General features: G+C 43.6%; 1 protein-coding gene across 3 annotated transcripts in view; it reads right to left on the bottom strand.

The window, feature by feature from the left end:
- Positions 1-5,521, bottom strand: part of DGKH (diacylglycerol kinase eta) — a gene marked incomplete at both ends in the record, with an annotated part of 230,839 nt that extends 225,318 nt beyond the window's left edge. For all 3 annotated transcript variants that reach the window (XM_080659388.1, XM_080659389.1, XM_080659390.1), the window contains one exon: positions 5,462-5,521. In XM_080659388.1, the coding sequence (XP_080515514.1) occupies positions 5,462-5,521 (60 nt within the window). The remainder of the gene's footprint in view (positions 1-5,461) is intronic.
- Positions 5,522-27,040: the final 21,519 nt, after the last annotated feature.

Here is a 27,040-nt window from a genome sequence, read left to right as displayed (position 1 = left end):
TAGCTTAAAGATAAATAGTTTTAAACTGGGCCGGTGTGGCTCAGTGGTTGAACATCGACCTATGAACCATGACGTCGAGGTTTGATTCCCAGTAAGGGCACATGCCGGGGTTGTGGGCTCGATCCCCAGTGGGGGGCGTCCAGGAGGCAGCCGATCAATGATTCTTTCTCATCATTGATGTTTCTCTCTCTCTCTCTCTCCCCCTTCCTCTCTGAAATCTATATAAAAAATATTTTTAAATAGGTTCAAGTGCAAGAGCTGGATAATTAATACCTCAAAGCAAAGGTATTCATAACTTCATGAAAATGTAGCCTCAGTTATCCCTGCCCTTCAAAAACTCCTATAACAAGTTCTAAAACTTGGTTGTGACTTTGAAAGCACAGGCAGCCTTTGCCTGCTCATGCTAATAAATGATCCCTGCTCTACAATTTTCCCAGCACATAGAATGCTGAGTGATAATACTGTGTAGGATGGAATGCCACTTTATTTCCACAAAAGGCATCTTATAAAAAAAGTCTTTTCTTCAATCATTTCTACTGAAGAGAATGTTTCAAGTAATCCCTAATTTAAGGTACCTGACCCACTAGCTTCTTCTCAGGTCTTATCTGTAAATTAGAATTTTCCAGAATGAATAATCTGTATAATGTATATCTGCAATGCACTCCACTTCCCTTAAAATATAACAGCAATGTCAAGAGCTCAATATTTTCAACCATTTTAATATAGCTCAAAATAGCAACTGAAATAAATTTCAAATATGTGGTATATTACATTATTTCTTTGATTTACAAGACTTCTTTGACTTTTTTCCTCAGTGTTTTCAGATTTTCAAACAATTTCTTAGATGTGTCTTACATATTTCTTTTATTGTTGCTACTTTGAAATCTCTGGAATATAACATATCATAAACACTATTAAAAATTTGGACATAAGCCATGTAGACACTGCATTCAGGATGAAATGGAAATAAAAACTACCACTAAATTAGGTTTCTACTGATAGGGCTTCCTGCCCCATTTAAAAAAAAACAAAGCTACTATACTGAATGTATATAAGGAACAGCCAATTCTCATGCCCATACCAACTTTATGAATATTAGCATATTATAATTTATAAACATTTTGAATTATATTATTGATCACTACTTATAACCAAAGAGGTTTAATATATATTTGGGGTTTTTAAATCCTGTATGTTTTATGGCTTTATCTTAAATATTATATCATAAACATGTAGAAGTCTACATTAATATCTTGAAGAACCCAAGTAGGCACTTTAAAAACAGTCATGTTTTAGGACTCCCACTCTCCTAACCAATGGGAATCAAGCAGAGAACACTGAGGGTTGCGCAAGCAGAGGCCTGCTTTCATCCATACTTGAGAACTGCTTCTGTAATATGCTATCTGTTACATATTTAGAATTTAACATTCAAAGCTTTAGTAAAAGTTGCCTTAGTTACTACCTGAATAAAAAAGATTGAAATTAATTGTGACATCAACTGCATGTACATATGGCCAGCCTGCACCCTAGGTAAAAACCTTTCTTCATCCAGATCTAATGCATACATATACTTATAACCTCTCATTTAAATTTTGGCCCTTTTTCCTTTGAAACTCTTCCCTCCTAATTTTCTGTTAGTTCTGAATATCAGAGCCTATGAAACTAGATATAAAAGTCATTTGGAAATAAAAACAAATTTTAGTAAATGTATCCTAGTATCACTCCATTGTCTAAGAACTACTTTGCAAATACTCCCACACTTTTTAACTTTTTCCTATTATTTGATTAAGGGTTGTTTAGCTAACTACTCTGTACCTACCTATTCCCATCACCAAAATATTTTTCAATTGATTAGAAATTTAGGTAATACCTCTATTTCCACTGACTTGATTACATTCTGAAGCTAGCATTGAAGAAAATACTCAGATACCTGAATGTTAACATTTCTTTTAGGCCCAAAGTCCAAGCTGGAGTAATGCTATAGCTAGCAGTTTATTTACATGCCCTCACTTAACTAAATAAATTTCACCCTCAAATACAAGAATGTCATTAAGTCCTACATCTGCCTCTCAGCTCCAGTCATAGATACATTTCAAACAAGAAGTGATGTTCTCTTTACTATTACTCAGCATCAATTCCCAAGGTTATTTACTCTTCTGGGAATAGTTCCATGTAGAATCATAACATCATGTTTCAGATTCCATCAAAAAAAGAATGACAGTAAATCCTTACATGTATGTTGTTATATGCAACATGGGATAATGTAACAGGATCTATGTAATGTGAACATTGCCTGTTTGATATTGGATATACTATTATCAAAATTGTATGTTTTTCATAAGCATAAATGCATATACTTTTATAATAAAGAATTAAAGACACCTATATTTGAATTCTAAAAGCAAATCCTACATAATAAAACCCTAATATGCAAATTGACCAAAAGGTGGAACGACCAGTGGCTATGGCACGCACTGACCACCAGGGGGCAGACGCTCAATGCGCTCCCACAAGGGGAGCACCGCTCAGCCAGAAGTGGGGCTCAGGGCTGCCAAGTGCAGCAGCGGTGGTAGGAGCCTCTCCCGCAGTAAGGAGCAAGCTAAGCCAGCAGTTGGACATCCCCCCGAGTGGTCCCGGAATGTGAGAGGGTGCAGGCTGGGCTGAGGGACTCCCCCCCCACCAGTGCACAAATGTCGTTCACCGGGCCTCTAGTTTTAAAATAACTGTGAAATGGGTCCAAGTCAAAGTAAATTATTTTTAACCCAACGTTTTTGAGGGTCCACAGATTGGGCTTCAGGAAATCTGTGGTTCCCCTAAAGTTTTATTTAAAAGTTTACATGTATGTTGCATAGGAACATTTTTGGGTAAAACAGAGTCCATGGCTTTGATTGGATTCTTAAGAATCATTGATTTACCCTTTCAAAGTTCAAGGAAAGTTCAGGAATACCTGATTTTGATGAATTTTGTGTCCCTTCAAAACATATTTAAATTAAACTGATGTTTCTTCTTAGCTCTGAATGACTGAAATAATTAACATTTAAATACGCTACTTCCCCAAAAAATTTATCCCTCCTTTTTTCTTATATATGTCACTTTTCAATAATTTGGATAATTTGCCGAAACCGGTTTGGCTCAGTGGATAGAGCGTCAGCCTGCGGACTGAAGGGTCCTGGGTTCGATTCCGGTCGGGGGCATGTACCTTGGTTGCGGGCACATCTCCAGTGGGAGGTGTGCAGGAGGCAGCTGATCGATGTCTCTCTCTCATCGATGTTTCTAGCTCTCTATCCCTCTCCCTTCCTCTCTGTAAAAAAATCAATAAAATATATTAAAAAATAATAATAATAATTTGGATAATTTATCTTTTTTAAGACATTAAATGAGTATTCCCTTTATTAGTTCTTAGACTTAGTAGTCATAGATGAATGGCCACAGTTTCAAATAAAACCACTTTGTCAAAAGTATCATTTTTATGCCACATACCTGAGATCTCTGAAGATGCTTTTTGGCCTATCTGAATGTAAACCAGGGGTGGGGAATGTCTTTTGGTCTGGTCCTGCCAAGGCAACCGCAGTGGGACTAAAAATTCAATAAATCTAGGAGCTTTTTATATAGCAATGTAATCTTTAAGTTGGTAATTTCGTATGGTCCGAGAATGAAGTTATAAATATACAAATGGCCGTTGGCAGATAAAAGGTTCCCCACCCCTGATGTAAACCATTAACACATACGAAACAAGACAATGTTTAGTTAAGATGTATACTCTGTGAGGATTTAAGGATTTGTGTCTATGTTGTTAACTGCTATATCCAACAGTCCTGGAACATAGTAGGTGCTGGATAAAATATCTGTTGAATAAATAAAAGGCCTTCAGTGTTTAAAGAAAATAAATCTAACTTTTAAGGAGAGTCCTGCAATCTGGATAAAGTGTCACAATTCACTCACACATTTGTGTTAGGGCCTGAGTTTTAAAAGCTAATATATGAGCATTACATTTTTGTCATTTTTGAGATGTAAAACAAACAAACAAAAAAAGTTTCTCTGTATAATTCTAGACACAAAAGTAGTTCTGGCATCAGCACCCTAAAGTAAAATAAATACAACTGGGTATTTTTTCATTGTGATGGGTGATGGCTTAAAATATCCAGGTTCAAAAAGGACTCCATATAGTAAATTTTTAAGTAAAAAAGTAACAAAAACAGGTCAGTCCCTGAGTTTAGTTCTTAGTGATCTTTGATTTAAACTTCAAAACTAAACAGTATGTTTAATTTCAAGAACAATTTGATCTCCAGTGATAATCACAATAGAATTTGAGCAGATGGGCAACCTAACAACATGTTCAAATTTACAAAAGCAAAGACAGCTGCAGATACAGAAGGATCAGAGTCCAAGGACACTTACGAAAGGTCGGAAAACGGGATCGTACTCAGGACAAAGGAGCAGGGAGTGTACATGTTCGAAAAGAAAAAGGAGGACCAAGCCTGCACCTGACCTAGAAGCTCTCAGCAGGTAGGGGGGCAGCCAGAGCAGACCCGCGCAGTCCCTGGGAAAAGAGCAACAACACGATGAAAACAACACGGGTGAGGCCAGAAATTTTGGACGAGGCTTTTCAAATAGGTTCAGGAATTTCAACTAAGACGGAGTAGGCAGGGGATGGAGAGCCAAAATCCGATGCCAGGGTAAAGGCAGCCCACAGAGGTTTACAGAGCTCTGAGTGAGACGGGGATTTCGGGATGGAATCCCTGGAGGGTTGTGAGGTGGTTCTGACTGTCTCAGTTGGAAGAAAGAAGGAAGTTGAAGGAGTTAGAGGGAGGAACACCCCCCCGCTCCCCATCTCCTCCTTTTCCACCCTCACACGCAGAACACACGCATACACTACTTTCGGTCCCTAAAATTACCCAACCTCCGCGATGTGCAGCGAAATCGAGGTTAGCTATCCGCTTCACCCCTGACAAAACCCTTGAACCCTAGAAAAGCCCGGGGCATTAGCGGCGCACAGGAGTCGGAGGCGTGGTTCCGGCTGCCAGCTGCCAGCAGCCTCCCGGAGCGCCCGTCCTCAGGAACCTGCGCGCCCAGGTGACGGCCAGGGCGCGGTCTCGGTCGCGGAGACCAGTCTCCGCGCCCCACACGCTGATCCCAGAGCCTGGGTTTCTGCTCTCCTCCTCCCTACCCACTACGCTCTAAAACCAACTTTCGAAGTTGAGAAATCGACGAGGCGCGGAAACGGTCCTCCCAGGGCCATCGTCAGCGGTTAGCCGGCGGCCCCTCGGGAAGAACCTCGGCTGGCGGGACAAAGGCGCTCCAGGCGGCGCGCGAGGAGGAGCCGGAGCAGCGGAGGAAGCGCTGCCCCGGCTGGGAAGCAGCTGGGGACCTCATCCCGGGCCATTTCCTGAACGGAACCCGGCCCGGGAGGGGGAAGGGCAGAGTAGAAGTGGAAGAGGGTGGGCGCGGGCGCTGTACCCACCGGGTCCTCGCAGGCCGGGCTGCAGGCGCCAGGCGCGGGGCGCACGTGCTGCGGCTCCATCGCGCCGGCCCGCGCCCGCCGGCCGCCCGAGCGCGCGGTACCGGGCCGCCGCCGCCGGGGACGCTGGATGCGCTTCCCTCGCCGCAGTCTTCTCGGCCGCTGCTGCCGCCGCCCCGGCTCCCGCCGGGGGCCAGCCACCGGCCCTCCCGCCGTCTCCGGCTTCCGCCGCGCTGCGCTCTTCCACCCCGGCTCCGGTCCCTTCCTCCTCCACCTCCTCCTCGATCCAGCTCCGCGCGATCCGCTCCCTGCCGCGGCCGCCGCCACCGCCTCCCACGGCCGCAGAATCCGCCCCTCGCTCCTTCCTCCGCCCCCCCGCTCCCTCCCCTTTTCCTCCCCGCTTCCCGCCCCTTCCCCTGTCGCCCCCTCCTCCCGGCGGGCCGCCCGGGACGCACGTGACCCCCCTGTCAGGCCTTATAAGGCACAGAAGCGAAAGCGGCCGCCGGTGGTCACGGGCACCGGGCGCCCACGAGAGCCCTCCCCCAGGATCAGGCAGCGGGAAAGCCCGGGCTGGGCCGGCCGACGCGCTGGCGACTGGAGCGGCGGTGGTCGGGAGCCCCGCCAGACGCCTCAGCGCCCCTCTTCCTCTCTCCCGCTCCCGGCGTCCGCCTCACTCCTAACGCTGGCTGCCCACGCTACAGGCACCTCCTCGCCTCCGGGCGCTGAAGCTTGAACGAAATCACACTGGACAGTACCCGACTTAAACAGAGCAAGAGAGAAAATGCACTCAGGGCCGCTCTTAAACCAACTGCGCCAGGGCTAGTTTATTCATTGTGACGTTAAAAATATTGCAGATCGGTTAGTTTCTGCAAGCGGGGTTAAGCTTGAGCTTCTTTGAATTCATTTTGCATCATTAACGGTTTCCTGAAAAGAAAACGCGCTAAGGAGTCGATCTGCCTTCCAATTCGAGCACTGCATTCAGGCTAGGAAAAGGGGCTGGCTCGCAGTGTATGCTCAATATGTGGAAGTCACCTTTCCCCGCCCTTAGAAGCGTTACAATAGCTTTTCTGATCATCTTTCTGGTATCTAAGTCTGTTTGCATCTATTCCTGTCCAAGATGGGCTTTCACAGGTTATTTTCTCTCCTAGACTTTCAAGGCCCTTTCTATCATTATCTTCCCATGGTCCCTAATCATGTGAGAAATTAATCACATTTTAAAAACAAATAGAAAACACTTACTTGAAGCAAGTCTGCCTCCAGTCCTCACCTCCGCACAGCCAAGCTCTTTGGGAGATTAATTCCTATTATTAATCTCACATCCACTTCTTAATCTGCCTTTCATTCTTCCCTGCAACCCAACGTCTGCGGCAACTATTACACAGGGAAGACCCTGACAAAGGTCATCTGTGGCTTTGAAAATGTTCTAAAGCATTGGGTTTGGAGTTTGTGTTTGTTCTTTCAATTCTCTTCTTACCTATCCTATCTGCAGCACTTGTCATTGGTGACCAGACTTTTATCCTTGAATTTATCCCTTCCATTGGCCCCTGTGACAAATCAGTCTCCATGTCCTCTAACCATTTCTTCCTCAGCCCCTTTTTCCGCCCCTCCCATGTTGGAGTGTCCAAATAGTCTGCCCTTGATCTGTTTCTAATGCTGCCTGGTCTATCCAGTCCACCCATGATTTCAACTACCAACCATGTGCTAACTCATAAATTCCCATTCCTATCCCAGATCTCCAGTTCTGGAAAGGCAACCTCTTTCCAGAAATTTCTACCCAGACATCCCAGGGGCCTTAACTTTAAAAAGTTAACTGAAACAGAAGTTAATTTTCCTGCCAGTTGGCTTCTCTCTCTAGTCACATTCTCTCAGTAAAATGTCCCCACAATCCCCCCAGACACCCAAAGGAGAAATCTGAAAATTGTCCCAGGCTCCTCCTTCTCCCTGACTCCACGTTTCTGTCTCCTTCCCCCTATTTCACAGCTCTTCCTGATTTCAGGTCCTTTGTTTCAAACCCCTGAAACATTGTATTATTTTCCTTATTAGTCTCACTGCCTCTAAGATAGGGGTACCTCTATCCCTGCCATCTCTTACATTTTGAACTTCTAGAATACAAATACAAAACCAAGGGAGTCATTCCCTCGATAATCCTTCAATGGCTCCCCATTGCCTGTAGGATGAAGTCCTGTTAGCTCCCTATCAAGCCACTTTTATTCCGTGCCCTCTCATGGAATGCCCTTTTTCTTACTCCAGCCTGTCCAAACACCTACTCATCTTTCAAAATTCAGCCTGAGAGTCACCTTCCTGATAAAATCTTTTGAACCTGCTGCAGGTTAGAACTGGCCACTCTTTCTAAACTTAAATGTACCCTCTCCCCACCATAATGCCTTAGAAGACTTTATTAAACTACCAGAGGCCCAGTGCACGAAGTTTGTGCACGGGTAGGGTCCCTAGGCCTGGCTGGCAATCAGGGCTGATCTGTGGGGTGACCGGTGGGGCGATCAGGGCCCCTGCTTGCACCCGCCTTGGCCTGCTGCCGCCTGCTCACCTGCTCCACCATCCTGCTGCAGTCCTGCTCTCATCGGGGCCCATCAGGGTCGGCAGTGCCTCCACTGCCGGCCACTGACAGTGCCACCTTGCTGACCCCCGCCATGTTCTGCGCTGCCCCCTGGTGGTCAGTGCACATCTAACTCCCGGTTGGTCGAACTCCCGCCCGTGGGGACAGTTTGCATATTAGCCTTTTATTATATAGGACTAGAGGCCCAGTGCATGAAATTTGTGCACAGGGAGGGAGGGGTGTCCCTTAGCCCAGCCTGTGCCCTCTCGCAATCCGGGACCCCTCTGGTAGGGTCCCCTAGGCCTGGCTGGAGATCAGGGCCTATCAGGGCTTTCCTTCCCCCGGCTGCCAGCAGCTGGCCTTGCCCCTGCCACTGCCACTGCTTGCCATCTGTGAGGCGCTGCCCTCACCTCCTCGCACTGGTCACCTCCCTCTGCAGGCGACAGGCATGGGGTGTGATCACTTGGCTGGCCTGGGCCTCCCTCTGTGGGGCAATTGATCACGGAGCCCCTCAATCGATCGCCCCACAGAGGGTATCCTGGGCCTCCCTCTGCAGGGTGATCATGGGGCGATGGCGGGGCCCCCCCACCAATAGCGTCATGCCTGCCTTGGCTGGCCTGATGCCAGTGTGTGTCATAGCGTGGTCGTCCAGACAGTCGTTCTGCTGTTCGGTCATTCAGTTGATTTGCATATTATGCTTTTATTATTATAGACTTTTTAAAATATGTTTTCATTGATTTCAGAGAGGAAGGGAGAGAGAGAGAAACATCAATGATGAGAGAGAATCATCGATAGGCTGCCTCCTGCACATCTCCCCTGGGGATCGAGCCTGCAACCTGGTCCCTTCAGTCCATAGGCCAACGCTCTAACCACTGAGCAAAACAGCCAGGCTATTAAACTAATTTTTACATATAATCTCTCTGATGACAAATATAACTGATTTACCTCCATTTTCCCAGTACGGTTTCTGATGCATAGTAGATGCTCAGTAAATGTATTAATTATGTGATAGAATTTTATTACTATATTTATGGCTATAGAAAATCATTTTCCCATGCATCATCTCATTTAATTTTGATTCTGTTAATATTATCATCTTTTGTAGAGATATAAGCTGAAACTAGAAAAGAATAAAGCAATTTGCCCAAATCACAAATCCAGGACTATAACCCAGTTTGCCTACTTAAGTTTATTACATGTTTATCTGTTCATTGTGGGGTTTTTTCAGCTTAAATTCTATTTTGTATGATACAATCGCTTTCTTTTTGTTAGTGGTTGCCTAGCATATATCTTTCCATCTCTTTAATCTCAACCATTCTGAGTCATTATGTTTTAAGTGTGTCCTGTAAATAATAGCTGATTTTCGATGTTATTAACTCATTCTGAGAATCTGCCTTTTAGTAGTCTATTTTAATCAGTTTTTATTTATCATGTATATTAATTAGGACAAAGGTTATTATAAGAAAGAAGTCCTTCCTCCCTGCCTTTCTCCAAGCTCAATATATATTTCTGTCTCTTGAAATAGTCATGGGGTAGTGGTCCAGGTTGTTGGGTAGCTCCTTTGCTCTTTATTGCTATTCCATCACCTGGGGCATTGCCTTTATCTACGTGGTAGAAACTGGTCAGGGAGTCCCAATACACTGAAGGAAGAAGAGGGAACGAAGGAGCAGGAGCCCAACTTGTTAAAGTCTAGGCCCCGAGTGACACACCTCTCATCTGCTCATTTCCCATGGACCAGAACGTATTTACATGGTCACATCTATGATCAAGAAATAGGAAAATGAGACCACTACCCAGGCACCCACGTCCCAACCACAAAACTATTACTATGGGAGACGAGAATAGATTTTGGTAAAAACTAGCATTTGCTGTTACATTATGATCACCATCTTTGGATTTATTACCACCCTCTCATTTCATATTTATTTATCTTTCTTTTACTTTGCCTGAGTTTTTCTCCTTTCTTGCTTTCTATTCTATTAACTAAATTTGTCTTTCATTTAGTCTATTTTCTAAACACTTCTACTGATTTGGAATTTATACCTTCTATTTCAATTCTTAGCGGTTACCCTTAAGATATTAACATTTATACTTAACAGCCAAGATTAGTCAATATCATCATTCCCTTCCTTTAAAGGTAATCTTATACAAACAAAAATAAATAAAGCTCCTTAACTCCCAAGTTTCTCTCCTATAAACTATTGCTATTCAGTGTTTTTAATTCTCCATTTATTTTAAATTATTTACTAAATCATCTCTGTTACTACTGTTATAGCCATTATTTAATTAATTTTTTCAAAATATTTTATCAATGTTTATCCTTACTATTTGCTTTTTGTATCTCATTCTTTTCTACTGGGATCAATTTATATCTTGGTGAAATACATTAGTATTTTTTTCCCATCATATCTGTGAGTAAAATTCTCCTTATGTCTTTGTATATCACTCTCATTCTATTTTCTTTCATATTCTTGATCATAATTTTATCAACTAAGGAATTCTAAGTTGACATTATTGACACCAACACCTTGAAGTTACCACCTGCTTACCTTCTGGCATCTATTGCTGGCAGTCAGAAGTCTGCTGTGTCGTTATTTCTTTACTAGAGGCCTGGTGCACGAGATTCGTGCACTTGGGGGGGTTCCCTCAACCTGGCCTGTGCCCTATTGCAGCCCGTGGGGAGTGGGTCTAACCAGGGGTGGGCAAACTTTTTGACTCGAGGGCCACAATGGGTTCTTAAACTGGACCGGAGGGCCGGAACAAAAGCATGGATGGAGTGTTTGTGTGAACTAATATAAATTCAAAGTAAAGGAGTGGAGGGGAGAGCAAGAGAACCGGGTAGAACAGCCGGATCCGGCCTGCGGGCCGTAGTTTGCCCACGGCTGGATCAGCCGGACATCCTTAGTGCTGCCGTGAAGGCAGGAAAGGCTCCTGCCACTGCTACTGCACTCGCCAGCTGTGAGCCAGGCTTCTGGCTCAGCAGCGCACCCCCTGTGGGAGTGCACTGTCCACAGGGGGCAGATCCTGCGTTGAGCGTCTGCCCTGTGGTGGTCACTGTGCATCATAGCAACTGGTAATTCTGCCGTTTGGTCAATTTGCATATTACCCTTTTATTATATAGGATGGGTTTTTGCTCTATAATAACTTAAAATTTTTTCCCCACTTGATGTTTACATTACTGATTAGTGTCTAGATGGATTTTGTTTTTAGATATCTTGTTCAGGACTTGGAGTGAATTTTTAAACTAAAGTCCTTCTTCAGTTTTGGAAAATTTTCAGCCTTTACATAATTCAAATATTCCCCATCCCCACCCCTGCCTCATGCATTTTTATCTGTCTTATCTTTCTGGAACACATTGGATATGAGTTGGAGTTTCTCATTTTATCCTCCATGTCTTAGTTTTTCTTTCATATTTTCCATCTTTTTATTTCTCTGTGTTGATCTTGGAGAATTTTATCAAATATATCATCCAATTCCCTAACTCTCTTTGCAGCTATATTTTCTACTCTTTAATGTGTCCATTGAATGCTTATTTATTTACATTTCTAGAATTTTCATTTAATACTTTTTCAAGAGTACCTGTTCTTTTTTTTCCCACAATATCTTACTTTTATCTTGGAGTCTACCTTTATCTCTTTGAACATTTTAAACATATTTATCTAAAAGTCTCTTTCAAATTGTTCTATTATCTATAGTTGATAGAGTGTAAATTCTTCCATTTGTTGCACTTGCTGAGTCATATTTGTGGTGGCTTCCTTGCGTGCTTTGTAATGTTTTACAGTGAGCTTATCTTCAATGGGACTTGTTTTCCATGGGAGTAATGCATGCCCTATGGGGTGTTACTTTGGATTCTTTCAGGACCTATAGGTTTTCCTGGCTCACTTCCATATCTGGCAGTGGATGCCAGAACACTCAAACAGACGATGGCTGGCACAGCTGGGACTCCTTATCTATTTTTCTATCTCTAAGAGGCCTCTCCACTACTCTTCCCTGCTTGGTGGCTGGAGTGTACCTGGATGGACTTCTTATATGTAGGATCCGGGCTCCCAAGGCGTGTGTTGAGGGAGCAAGCCACGTGGATGATTTACCTATTATGAACTCACCTCATAAATCATACAGCATCATTTCCGCAAAGGAAATGATTGGAACTGTCACAAAACCCTGCCTATTTCCTTAGGTATGGAACATAGACACCATTTGTCAGTTGGAGGATCATCAAAAACATTGTAGGAAGAACAATGGGATGAAATACACATACTCATGCACCCTCTTTGGAACACACAATCTACCCAATGGTATATACCTCAGTAAATTTCAGTGGTCATGTTTCTGGGTGCCCAGAGATTTATTCTCCGATTACACGGTAAATAGAGAGGGATAGGCCTTCTTTCCCACACAGCACCTGAAGAACATGGGTTATTGTCCACAGGGAATGCAGCCAAATAAAATATAGGCATAGAGTTTTCACACTGGAGAAGCAAAGAGCTACAACATCTCACTGTTCCAGCTAGCTCGTTTTACTTTTCTTTCCTTTTTTTTTTTTTGTTTTGTTGTTAATCCTCAGCTAAGGATATTTTTTCCATTGCTTTTCAGGGAGAGTGGAAGGGAGGGAGGGAGAGAGAGAGAGAGAGAGAGAGAGAGAGAGAGAGAGAGAGAGACGCGTTACCTCTTCCACACAGTGTGCACCATAGCAACTGGTAATTCCACCGTAGCAACTGAGGGTGGGGAGCAAACCCACAACCCAGGTTCATGCCCTTGTCCAGGAATTGAACCTGTGACCCTTCAGTGTGCAGTCCGACGCTCTAACCACTGGGCTCACTGTCCAGGGCCCAGCTGGATCGTCTATGAAGCATATTGGACTCTCACAAACCTTCCCATAGAAATAATTCAATAAGACTCTGTACTTAAGGACTGTACTTGAAGCAACTTTAAAAACAGATTATATTTTGTAATAATGCAAAATAAGAAACAGAAATTTCAGCTCTTGTTTCACTTTATAAAAGTAACGTGGAATCAGGACATAGATCCATAGCGAACCCCATTCCTTTTGAGTCACATTGGCTGTCATCCCTGCTGTCTTAATAAAAAGATCCTTCGTGGTTCTTCCTGGCATTAGGGTTCTGGTGTGATCTCTATTCATCACAATTTGTAGAATTTGTGCAAATTCCACAAATGCCCTCATTTCGCACAATATCAAGAGAGAAAAAACTTTTCCCAGGCAGGGGTGGCTCAGTGGTTGAGTGAGCATCAACCTGTGAACCAGGTCATGGTTTGATTCCCTGTCAGGGCACATGCCCAGGTTGCAGGCTCAACCCCCGAGTGTGGGGCATGCAGGAGGCAGCTAATTAATGATTTTTCTCTCACCATTGATGTTTATCTCTCTCTCTCTCTCCCTTTCTCTCTCTGAAATCAATAAAACATTTTTTTAAAAAGAGAGAAAAAAATCTTCAATATTATTAAAAATCTGTTCACTGGGTATTTACCTGTAAGGATGCTAAAAACCCAATAAATTAAAAGGCAGGCTTTAATACACAATGTGTAAAAAATGTAAATATTATATAAATATGCATTAAGAAGTTTGGCAGGATATACCTCAAAGCAGGTAGTGATTATTGGTGGGTAGTTGAATTCCATAATCCCAGGTAATTGTCCTTTCTTGTTTTGTTTGAAGTGTGGTAGGATTATGAATGTTCCTTGATCTTATTTTCCCACAATAAACATTTATTGCTTTTGAGAGAAGGAAATTATTAATAATTGATCATAATTAAATTAACAAAAATCAATCTATTTAGGGAAATATAAATCTCTAAATGCATGAAAAGAGATATTTGGGACTGGGGAATGAGGCAGAGGAAAAGGGAAAATAACAGGGACACAGAGCTTCTGTCCTCTAGGCCAGACAAAGGTGAATAATGGGTCTAGACTTAAAATAAAATGTGACAAGTTTAGTTGTGATTTAAACAATGGCTAATTATGGGGTTCCCAACAAGTGAGCAGAGCCAGGAATGGGGAATCTAGCTTCTGTGATCCCTGAAAATACATTCAGTGGACTTCATCTCAGCAGTGACAGGGGCAAAAAGCCACTTTAGATTCCAGGTCCGAGTTCTAGGTCCTGGGGACAGGGCTATGAAGAATCAAGTAGCAGGAACCAAGCCAAAGCAAAGTGCCAGGAACTGGGGCAACAGCTGGAGGATCTCCAAATGGGCAGCTCAGCACCCAGCTCAGTGGCCCCCAGAGAGATGGAAATCAGGAGTCAGGGAGGCTGGGGGAGGACAGTGGGAAACAGTGGTCAGTGGTGGCCTTCAAGATTAGGATGGGGGCAATGAACTTCCACAAAACCAGGGCAAATTGAGGAATGAATATTTATTCACTGGTGTTCTCAAAGCTGGTTAGGAGTATTTTCTTTTGGAAAAATATGCAAGGAAGAAATAAAGGCAAGGAGAGTGCAAGTTAATTGGGAAACAGAATATTAACAAATTCCAAGCATCCTATATAATAAAGAGGTAATATGCAAATTGACCATCACTCCAACACACCAGATGGCCACCCCCATGAGGTCAAAGATGGCCACCCCCATGTGGACACAAGATGGCCACCACAAGATGGCCGGCAGGGGAGGGCAGTTGTGGGAGATCAGGCCAGCAGGGGAGGGCAGTTGGGGGTGACCAAGCCTGCAGGGGAGGGCAGTTAGGGGTGACCAGGCCTGCAGGGGAGAGCAGTTGGGGGGGACCAGCCCTGCAGGGGAGGGCAGTTGGGGGAGACTGGGCCAGCAGGGGAGGGCAGTTGGGAGTGACTGGGCCAGCAGGGGAGGGCAGTTAAGGGTGACCGGGCCTGCAGGGGAGGGCAGTTAGGGGCGACCGGGCTGGCAAGGTAGGGAAGTTAGGGGTGACTGGGCCAGCAGGGAAGGGCAGTTGGGGGCGGTCAGGCTGGCAGGCAGAAGTGGTTAGGGGCAATCAGGCAGGCAGGCAAGCAGTTGGGAGCCAGCAGTCCTGGGATCAAGCCTAAACAGGTAGTCGGACATCCCTCAAGGGGTCCCAGATTGGAGAGGGTGCAGGTTGGGCTGAGGGACACCCCCTCATGCATGAATTTCGTGCACTGGGCCTCTAGTCTATATATATAAAAGGCTAATATGCTAAGTGTCCGACCATCCAACCGGTCGCTATGATGCACACTGACCACCAGGGGGCAGACGTTCAATGCAGGAGCTGCGGAGCTGCAGTGACTTGGTAATTTGTAATTTATAATTTGAAGTATAATAACATTGAATGCAAAGCACATGGAATTCACGGTTATAGAGAATCTTGTCAAACTCCAGTCCCTCTACCTATCAACCTCGAACAAGTTATTTCCTCCATTGTAATAGATCATAATGACACCAATCTCTCAGCACTGTTTGAGGGCTACATTAAATACTGTCCTAAAAATGTTTGGCATAACATAGGCATTCTCACAAACATAAAACTACCAGCTGAAAATTAAATACAAATAATAATTTTTAATTTCCACATTTCACTGTTTTTAGCGATTCACATTTTATTGATTCTGGCACTCTTTTTCAGTTTAGACTATTTGTCCAAATATAATAATTAATGTACAATTCACATTGTGTCATGACAAGAGGGATGCAGAATTCAATAATTTGATTAGGTAGCTCCCACCAGATTTATACATTATTTGATTAGGTGGCTCCCATCAGATTTATACATTATTAAAAAACTAGTGACCCAGTGCACAGATTTGTGCACATGGAAAGGAAATTAATTTGAAGGTGGAGCAAGAGGGCCAGACACACCCTGGAGCCAACCTCCCATGGTCCCTCCCAGGCCGGCCACACCTGGAGTGGTGCCATGGCTCAAAGGGCATCTGAAGAGTGAGAAGGGTCCCTCTGGCAGGTAGGGTCCCTCAGTCTGGCCTGCAAGGATCAGGCCGAAACTGGCTCTCTGACACCCCCCAAGGGGTCCACGAGTGTGAAAGGGCACTCTGCAAAGTTGCTGTCGTACAGGATGTGGAACATGAATGCAAGTGTGCAGTAAACCAGATTCGGACTGACAGTACTCCAGCAATAACATTACCCACAGCCGAAGGTGGAATTGTGCAGCCCTGCGAGGAATCAGGCTCCCTCCTCTCTGGTTTCTGGGTGCATCACCCAAGAACCGCTGCTGCCAAGTCACTGCAGCTCGGCAGCTCCTGCATTGAACGTCTGCCCCCTGGTGGTCAGTGTGCATCATAGCAACAGGTTGGATGGTCAGACACCTAGCATATTAGCCTTTTATATAGATGCTTGGAGTTTGTTAATATTCTGTTTCGCAATTAACTTGCACCCACTGGCTATAGCACCCATTGGTGATTCTTGCCTAAATAAATTTGTATATCAGTCACACAAATTAGAAGGGAAGCATTGCCCCTCAGTCCCTCAAGAAGGAAGTCATATATCTTTGAAATGAGCAGCTACTGGAATTAGAAAACCATACATTTTACAAAAGTGTGCACATAGGAGTTTTCCACTGCTCTTAAATAACACTGGGTTTAATCATCACAACAACTGCATGAGGTCATTTTTATTATCCCCATTTTACAGATGAGGAGACAAAGGTTCAGGGATTAAGCAGTTTGCTGGAGGTCAGAAGACTTGTGAGAGCAGAGCCAGCATGCGTCGTGCTCAGCACGTAGGAGTCCTGTTAGAGAGGCAGGGTAAGAATGAGGAGACAGAGGTACAGAGGAAGGAGTCATGGGAGAATGGACCTCACACACTTCAAGAGCGTTTTTGGAAGTTGGTGTTGTTTTATAGCATAAGGAAGCAAACATGTTTTTAGGCAAGTGGGAGGGAGCTAGTGGAGATAAAAGACTGAAATGCCTAAATCCTGGGGAAAGTTCTGATGCCCAGGAGAGAAATAAAGGTTACAGAATTCTGTTTCTTCAGAGCCAAGAATAAAGGAGTCAAGGAAGAGAAACGCACCATAAAGGTTGACTGTTGTTATGACGTAAGCTGGAATCTAGGACTAAAACGTGTTTTCTTTCCTGTTGCCCCAGGATACAGCAGCTGCCCTCAGTACAAAGGTCTTAGACAGGCTGGGTCTAGTCTGGCTGTCCTCTTTCCCAGCCTCTTGCCCACGATGCCCCCTTGCCTGGATAGTTTTGTTCATTTGCTTTCCTTTGACTCTGCTTCCTGTACCACTGCCTGCCCACCCACCCAGGGACCTGGCCAGCATTCCTTAGTTGCCCCTTCCTCTCCTCCACCTTCCCTACTCTGGCCTCATCACCTGGATGACCACAAGCAGATAATGGGCCAGGACTTCAGGTTTGTCTGACCCAGCCAGCATTGCCTCATGCCTCTGCCACAAGTGGGTTCCAGCTGTACCTGGGCCCAGAACAAAGCACATGCCGTTCTGTCTGCCCAGTCCTGCCTCTCCTTAAGCAGCCCACCCCAGTGGACACTCATACACGTGCGTCCAGTGAGGCTGGCAGCAGGCTGGGCATCACGAGGGTACTGACTGAAGAGGTGGGGGAGAGGAGGACACCAGGGGGTGGGGGTAGGGGAGTGCAGAGCTGGAAGAGGGCAGGGCTATTTTGGTTTAATATTCACAAGGGTGCGTTGTGTGTGCACTGCAGCACGTCAGAGAAAACGTCATAGGGCTAATAACTTGGATGTGAAAACCATCTAATGATACCTCTGCTTTTTGTGCCACCAAGAAGAGTCTCAAAACCTTACATTTTAATTGCTGTATCAATTTATTGAACACCTACTTGGTGCAAATCATTAACATGAAAATCACATTAAAATGTTCTCTAAAATTAGCTAAGTGTCTCTGGTCACAGGTGTGATATTTTGAGAACTTTACAAACTATTACACTGGAGGTAAAGTAGCAATCCATTTAATGTTTTACTTATCATTGTAATTTTTTGAATGTGTTAAAGGAAAATATTTTTAACTACTTAAAAATCATAGTTATTTCATTCATTCATTTATTCAGTGAATATATATTGAGCACTTACTATACCATAGGCTTGGTACCAGAGATGTGTCTGTACCTCTGTAATAAAGTATGTTAACAATTGGTAACATCTTTTTGGTGCCGCTACTCCCCAAAGAAGTGGATTCCCATACCTTGAGGCGGAAAATGTTAGGTAGGAAGTTAGTCATGAGAGGCTGGGGTGGGCCTGCCCTGGGGTTCTGATGAGATCAACACTGCCTTCAGATCACCTCTCCATGGGTGGCCCAGCAGCCAACAGACCACCAGTGGGCAGGTCCGGAACCAGCTGGTTCTTGGTGCAAGCTCAGAGGAAAAAGGACATGACCTCAATACAATCTTACTAGGGCCTTGGACTAATCATAATAAAATTTGCATTGCAGTTTTGACGCCCCCTTCCTCCATGAGTTTTTCTGTATGCATTATGGGTAAGGGCATGAGTAGAAGAAATATAGGTACATAACCCTTTTCTGTCAATCATCCCAGAATGCAAATGACAATCTCCACCCAGAAAATTTTTCATTTAAACCATATAACCCAGAAGTTTGGGCCATTCTCTCTCTCAACTGCCTGTTCCTCCCTTGCCGTGTATATTCAATAAATCCCACTTTGCTTTACTTTAAAAATATTTATATATGTTAAGCCCTGGCCAGTGTATCTCAGTGGTTAAAGCACCAGTCTGAGCACTGGAGGGTCATGGGTTCAATTCCCAGTCAAGGGCACATACCTGAGTGGCAGGTTCCATCCCTGGCTCAGGTTGGGGCACGTGAGGAAGGCAACCAATCCATGTGTCTCTCTCACATCTCTCTCTCTCTCTCTCTCTCTTTCTCTCTCTCTCTCTTCCCCTCCTCTCCTCTCTCTAAAAGAAAACAAATCAATAGAAAAAATATCCTTGGGTGAGGATTAAAAAAGAAAAAATATGCTAAGTGCCATGATGCAGGGAATTTCAGAGCATGTAGAAGAGATATCTAATCCAATCTTGGGTAGTTAAGGAAGGCTTTCTGGAGGAAGTGACATCTAAAAGTGAGCCCGAACTCTCACTCATTAGCTAGACCAAATAGATTAGAAAGGGGAGGGATGGAAGGAAGGTATTCTTATGGGAAGAAACTAAATGCTAATAGGCAAAAGAGAACTCTTTAAAAATGCTAAGAGGCAAAAGAGAATTCTGCTGGTTCTTTCAAGTACTGAAAAGAATTGTGATACAATTGTTTGGTATGAGGTGGTGAATGTGAGATGAGACTAAAGAAATGAACACATAATAGATCATGAAGGGCTTAATACATCAGCAAAGATTTTCTGTGTTTACATCTTTAACACAATGATAATAGCAAGCAATGAGCACATCATTTGATCAATCAATCCTTATAATTCCTGGAAGGCAAGTGAGTTTCGATTATAACAACTTATTATCCTCTATCTTTAATACCCTGATATTATGTCATCAAAACTAGAGAGCAGATATTTTAAAAGACTGACTTCTATTTTCATACACACACACACACACACACACACACACACATATATATATACACACACACACATTTATAGTATATATATATGATCATATATGATCCTTTTTTTTTTTTAAGTGGAGGCTGAAGGAGTGGGGAATCATAGGAGTGGTGATTGAAGTGTAGAGGGAGGCATTTTGAACAAGCTTAGAAATCCTCTGACTAACCAGTCTGGCATCTTGAAAGATCTAGAAATTAACAGTTTCCTTCAGGGTGGAGTAAAGAATACAGGCTGGAACAGGCTTTACCCTTTGGGGAGGGGGTGGGGACAAGGTTGGAAACCTATTTTAAACACAAGGTTCTTATAATTTAGTTTTTACAGCACAGCTTTGAATAAAGAAATCAAAGTGAATAAACAATTGTAGGTTGAACTGGCCTATTATTAGAATATGATATTCTTGCCTCACAGTCTAAAGAATACCCTATCTATGACTAGACATCAGATGAATGTACCTACAGAGTAAACTTCCCTAAAGGAAAATTTCCTGTTGTAATCAGTCAGTGACTAGGCCACAGAATTAGTCATGTTGTTTAGTTTGCTTAAGCATGTAGTTAACAAGCTTAAAAGCTTTCCAAAAGCTGAGATGAAAGGTAAAGTGTCATTAGCATTGAACACCTTTGCCCCCCAATGAAGTTTTTAAAATTAAATTAATATTCTAACACTTGTCAGTATCAAAGATAAGTGTTGGATGGGTTTCTCAGTGAATAGAGAGAGAAACAGATAGATTGTGACAGAAACCTAGGCTCCTGCCCTCCCAAAGGTACTTCAGAGATTTTTTTAAAAAATGCAGAGACAGTGTGCCTCTGAATTACAGTGAGACTTAGTCCCAAACCATGATTCAGTCCCTTGCTGAGCTGAGGTATGCTGAGGCAAGCCTAGAGTCAGGAGCCAAAAGCAGACCTCTCTTCCCCTTTCTTCCTTAAAAAACAGACTGGTCTTTCCTGGCCTTCTCTCCTTACTACTCTAATGGTGAGGAAAGAGCAGTCCAAAGAAAATAGAACCAACTCCACTTCGCCACTCCCAGCCTCTCCTTAACCCACCTATGAACCCAGCTCTGTCCCTCCCTGACCGTAGAAGCCAGTTGTCAAGCTCACCAGCACCCTCCACGTTGACAAATCCAAGGCACACTTTTCAGTCCTCATCTAGCTTAGCCTGTCAACAACACTTGACCTTTCAACAGACTTGACCACGCCCTGCTTTCAAAAGTACTTCCTTCTCTTGACCTCTGTGTTTACAAATAACCATGGAATTACACTGATGTAGTTTTCTTCCCAGCTCACTGGCCACTCCTTCCCAGGCTCCTTTGCAGGCTCCTCCTCCTCTGCTCAAACTGAATGATGATGAGACCCAAGACTCCATTTCAGGCCCTTTCCGTCCTCTATCTACTCCTTCCCAGGGACTCCCATTCAGCCTCATAACTTCAGATTCCAATTATATGCTGATGACACCTATATTTATATTTCCAACCCTGACATTTTCCCAAACTCCATTCTCTTCCATACTCCTGCACACACCACCTCCTTTCAGGTACCTAATGTGCATATTAAACTTAACATATCCAAAATAGATTTCACCTTTAACCTGTTTCCCTCTCAGTTTCCCCATAAAAGTATCAATATTCACAGAGGAGCTCAAGTGAAAGACCTAAAATAAGTTCTCTTTTACCCTTAACCCCCAGATCCAATCCATTCGTTAGTTGTCAAATTAACCTCCAAAATTAACCTACCATGGTTAGCTGTCTCTCCTTTCTGCCTGTGTAAGCCACCAGGACTCTTACTGGACTATCGCACCCGTCTCCTGACTGGTCTCCCTGCTTCCACTGTCCCCTTCATGTACAATGCATGTTCAACATGGCAGACAGGAGTGTTTCTTTAAAGCACAAATCAAATCATATCAGCTATCTGCTATTCACTAATGGCTTCACACACCACTTTGAAAATATCTGACATTCTTGCAAACATTCTAAAATTTTTAAGATCCTTTTCATCTGTCCCCCGCCGACTTCTCTGACCTCATGCCGGACCACTCTCCCTTCATTCTCTGTGCTCGAGCCACATTGTTCTTTGTGTTCCCAGTCTTGTCAAGCATCTTCTGCCTTGGAGACTAAGCTGTTCCCTTTGTCTGGTATGCTCCTTCCCTAACCTGCACATGGCTGGCTCCTTTTTATTCCGTGTCATCTCCTTTAAGAGGTTGTCCCTAACACTCAACCTAAGGCAGTTCCTCAGTCTCTCTCAATCACTTCACCCTCTCTCATAGTCTTCATAGCACTTGTCACTGACTAATACTGTTTTGTCTTTTGATTTGTTCATTTGTTTATTGCCTCCCTTCTACAATGTAAGCACACATCTGGTCCTGTTCACCGCTTCATTCCCAGCATTTACATGCCTAGCACATAATGGATGTTCCCTACAGTGTTATTGGATGAATACTTTGCCCTGGTGTTTAAAAGCTAACGCTTGTATAACACCCACTTTGAACCAGAGACTATAATAAAAATGTTACACGTGTGCCTTCATTTCAACCCCAACGCAACCCTAGATCCAGGTACTTTTTCCCGGCACTTTTCAGATGAGGAGACTGTGGCACTGAAAGGTCACACACCTAGTAAGTAACAGAGTCTATGCTTTTCAATACACGTTACGCTGCTTGGCTTAGGATGCCCACCTGGGGCCTTCCCAGGTTAGGGAAGGACCCTCCAGCTTGTCAATCCTAACGTACCTGAGGGAGAGAGAGTCCTGAGGGAAAGCGGAAAGAGCTGAACACTGTTAAAGAAAGAGCATGTGAGCCTGGGCTTGGACCTTACGGCTTTTGCTGTCATAGTGGAATGCTCCAACCACTCTGTGTTCTAGAACAGTGTCCTGAGTGTATGCAAGTGTGAGTCCACCCCCATCACACTTCACTCCTAGTGAGGAGAGGGGAAAAGCAGAATAGGGACTCACATTCCCCTGATTTTTGTTCAATCTCCACAATGGAGGGAGGAAATTAGTACAGCACCGAAAGAACCTAGTCTATACCTACAAAAGCCTACTGCCCACCTGTACCTGTGCCCAGGAGTTACCACACAGAACCCATGAGATGGGGACTCAGCCCCTGGAGGCCCCACATGATCTTGCTATGTATCTGTGGCCACAGCACTCAGAGGCACCTTTCATCCTTCCCAGGACCTGAGATCTCTCTTCCCCAGGATCCCAGGTTCCTGCCTGAGATCTTCCTTCTGCCTCTATAAATCACATTCAGTCCAATCACCAGTTCTGGTCACAGAACAGTTAAATGTCCCTACTTCTTCCAGGCCCTATCTTGAAAAGCAGTTAGACCCAGGTACACACTGTTCCCCCCTTCACCTGGGGCCAGCCTGACCAAAAAGATCTCAAGCCATTACCTCTCCGGATCCTTTCCTCCTGCAGCTTCGTGGTCATGTTTAAAACTAAGACTGTTTCCTGGGCAATAGTTCTCTGTGCATTTGTAACACCCTGTGCCACTCATTCCAGCTGACCAAAGACATCCCACTGTTTCTGTACCAACTTGATGTCCTATAGCCAAGGCCTTTCAAATACAGGGATTTTTAAAGTAATGTTGTTGATGTTTAGATTTTTGATGGTCTAGAATCTTCCCAATTAGAAATTACCTTTGCTATGTGTCAAGTCCACCTCTTCTTTTGCATCTGATCACTGATGCACTTTACCACTCCAGGACCCTGACGTCTGTAGGCACAATCTAAGCTTCTCTTGCATCCATGAGTCCTGCTGTCAAGCCACACAGCCCAGTGAGGCTGGCCCTGTTGCTCACCTCTATGACTACCTCCCCACATAATTATAGAGAACAGAGGTCTGTAACTAGAACTAACCCGAGAGCTTGCACTAGAGTTCAAAGAGACTGCTGATAAGTCACAGGTGTTTCCACAGTGAATATTACCCAGGCCCCTTCCTTGACCCTGGATTGGATCTAAGATGTTGACAAAGATAGGAAAACAGTAGAATTATAATAAGTATGGCAGCAGAGAGCCTCCTCGGTTCCTCTGGACAAGTTTAACAAAGGCTAACAACACGGGTATCTCACTTCCTCTGTGTGTCCCGTGCTACTCTCTGAATAAATGAGCATGACCTGGGGCAACCAATCTAGAACCATACAGAATTAACTATTAAAAAACCAAAATTCTTACACACCAAGACTGTTTATCTGAAGGTGGCTTACAGTGACCATGTGGAATTTCACCATTATTGCAGGTGACCAGCAACAGGTAACAGGCAAGCAAGACAGACAAAACCAGACAGACAAAGGGAAAAAACGACTAGAGGACAGAGTTTTAATTTTGTCTGTGGAAATACATAACATTATTTTCTACCCCATCTTCAAAAGAGAAGGGCTCTAAATATGCATCCCAGTGACATTTCTCTGCTCCTTCAATGACACACGATTCCCTACCAAATTAAGTTCAAGCTTTTTAATGTACATCCAAACCTTCAGTGTTTTAGCTTCACCATGATCCTTTTTAGATTATTATTCACTCACTATAGATCCCAGACTCTGAAATTTCATAAACCAGAGACATTTTTAATTCTGAGAGATTAATATGGGGTTGTTGTAGTAAAGAGCTGTCATTCACAGCGCCCAAAATCTTTTAAATACGTTCTCCACAATGTGATAATCCTCCCTGTTGTAAGCCCTCCTTCCCATAGTCAAATCCACAAAGCTCCACTTCCCAGACTCCCTTGTCTTTAGGCTTCAGACCTGTGACTGAGGTTCAGCCACTATGACCCACCCCTCTCCCCACAAGGAAACTGATCCAGGCTTGCTCCAGGGGAAGAGTCTGAGCATGTGGTCCATGGTAGGAGCTGTGGTGGTGGCTTCTCTGATCGAACAAGTTCCTGATTGTGAGAGAGGCGGCAGTTCACTTGGAAGGCCGGTTCTGCAACATGGTCCTGAGAGTGATATGGAGAGTTCATTTCTTTAGCCTTCATGGTACGCTGTCTATATTCCTTAATTAATCCTTTTTTGCTTAACCTCGCTGGAGTGACTTTTTTTGTTTGCAACCACAAACCTTGTCTAAAAGCGTTGCTTATTATTTTATTTTGACAATAGAAAGTATTTTAAAACAAACAGATTTTCTTTCCAGTTAATTGGCATCAAAGATTCATGTCTGCTTCAGACTGTTATTCTCTGGAGAGAGAAGACCAAATGGATATTTATTCAGAAATACATAACTGAAGGTATGCGATGAGGTGAAATGCCATCCTACATCTGCCCACGCAGGGCTAATACGTGTGGCAGCAGAGAGCCTCCTCGGTTCCTCCGGACAAGTTCCACAAAGGCTAACAGCACAGCATCTCACGTCCTCTGTGTGCCTCCTGCTGCTCTCTGAATAATTCCTACCGTGAGGTCTGCAGCTGAACTCCACAGAAAAGATCTCTGCTATGAAGACCAGGTGTCATTACTAAGTGTCTACCTAATCTGTTAAACTGCTCTAGCAGTTTATGGTTAAAATATTAAATTCATTAGCCTTGATGGTTTGGAAATTTGGTTTTCATTAATGTCTTTTTCTTCAAGCTCACCATCTTAAATAGAGCAAGAAGAAAGAGACAGATGGTAAGGAGAAGACAAAACTAAGGCGGGTGAGGGGAAGGGAAGAAAAACACAGAGAAAGAAAAGGAAAGAATATATGTCAAGTCGAAGGAATGTCCTAGACTTCCCTTCCTCTTTGAACAGCTACATTGTATTTTCATGTTTGCTTCCAGCTTCCAGGTGCTTGGGCCCATGGTTCAGTGCCTGAAAGGGGGCACCAGCAGTAAGAAGTCCTGAGTATCGGGGTATGTTGAGAGGGTTTCCCAGATGCCAGCCCACTTAATTCTAATAACCTCCATTTATGTTGGTAAACAGACTTTGCTTTCATAGATCTAAGCTGAGTGAAGCCAATATCAGTGCCATTTCCTTGAGATTGCCTTTCCTGACCTCTTGACCCAGGTTCACCCCTCTTTACAAGCTCCTATGGCACCTTATATGACTTCACTTTAGTATTGAAGAATACTAAAGTAAATAACTAGTTGTGCGGAAAGAAACTATCTACCATCTCCCTCGTTTTGTTACAGAAAACCGGAGAAGAACCAAGCAATACTTAGAGAGATGGAGTTACATTTATTACGCGTGGGTCCAGAGGAAAATGTCTCTCAAATTCTGGGCCCCAACATGGAGGAATTTTCCCTATTTATATGTTTTTACCTTCTTTGTCTCCCAAATATGGGGTGTTTCTGGCCCCTTTTGCAAGTTCTTAAAGAGCCCCTATGCGCTGGGGCCTTAAGACCTCAACCAAAGGCCTGGCCTGGTGCCAGCCCTGATAATTTCCTCTGGGGAAGGTTTAATGGCCTCTCCGAAGTGGGAGTAGTCTTATTTTCCTTATTATTTAAGCAAGCAAGCATTTACAGAAGCCAAATAGCAGGGTTAAAATTTCAAACAGCAGTTTTTATATAAGATGGATGCTTCAGTTTCATAATAGAAAGGTATTTGTAATATAAAAACATTTAGGAAGAGACAAGTTTATTTTAAGAAGATACAAAATGTTTTCAAATGTAGAAAAATCATACCGTAATTTAAAATGTACGTTTCAGGTAATTGTTTTTGATGCAAGTTTGTTGACTTTGGCATCTTTATTGGACACTGCAATAAGGAAGAAGAGCTCAAAGTCCAACGTATTCTAGTAGTGTGGTTTTAACAGATTTACCAAGGATTTTGAGCACACGGATACCATATTCTCACGTGATCCACAAATATTATGGGTGAACTGAGAAAGGCTAAAGAACAACAAATAGTGCCGAGAGGTTTAGCTGTTGTGCCCAACTTGTTCTCAGAGCATCAGGGCTGCAAGAACTCTCTGCCTCTAATGGCCCTGAGGAGTCAGAAATCCATCTCCGAGGGTGCTGTGCACCATCTGGGGATGAGTCACCTTTAGCCTGTGGACAGGTATCTGGAGGCAGCCTTGTTTAGTCCTTCCAACCACTGTCCTGCTCTTTTTGCTCCACTCACCCTGGGTGGTAGGGTTAGGAGCTTGTACTTTTCTCACATCCAGTTTACACGTGTTTAAGTGCTTTTAATAAATTTTCATCTTTGTTAACCATAGTGCTATTTTCCAATATAATTTCAAAGTTTAACTGAGGTATTTATAATTTACTTTGGCAGATGCTCTGTAAAGATCATAAAGCTGTTCTTAGTTTGTGCATGAATATAAAGTGGTTTTGCCATTTGTTGGAAGAAACATAAAAACAATCTGTCTTAATTCCATATTACCATGTTTTTTATTTTCAATCTGACTTCTGTAAGTATCAAGTGACTTCTATTGTCAATTCAATAGAATTGATTCAAATAATAGGCATAGTTTACCAATAAGATGGGTATTTATACATAACTAGCTTTAATCTTAAGATTTATCAAAATGATTTTAAAGGTCTTCTTTAACAAATATGACAATTTTTTACCACTGGCAACTGCACACCACTAAAAAGAGATCCAAAATATAATGATTGGATCTGGTATTGGATTTCATAATCAAATGTCTTGAT

This window comes from Plecotus auritus (genome assembly GCF_963455305.1).
Source record: "Plecotus auritus genome assembly, chromosome: 3".
Lineage (NCBI taxonomy): Eukaryota > Metazoa > Chordata > Mammalia > Chiroptera > Vespertilionidae > Plecotus > Plecotus auritus.
The sequence above is the reverse complement of the archived record's forward strand: the minus strand, read 5'-3'. Positions and strand labels throughout refer to the sequence as shown.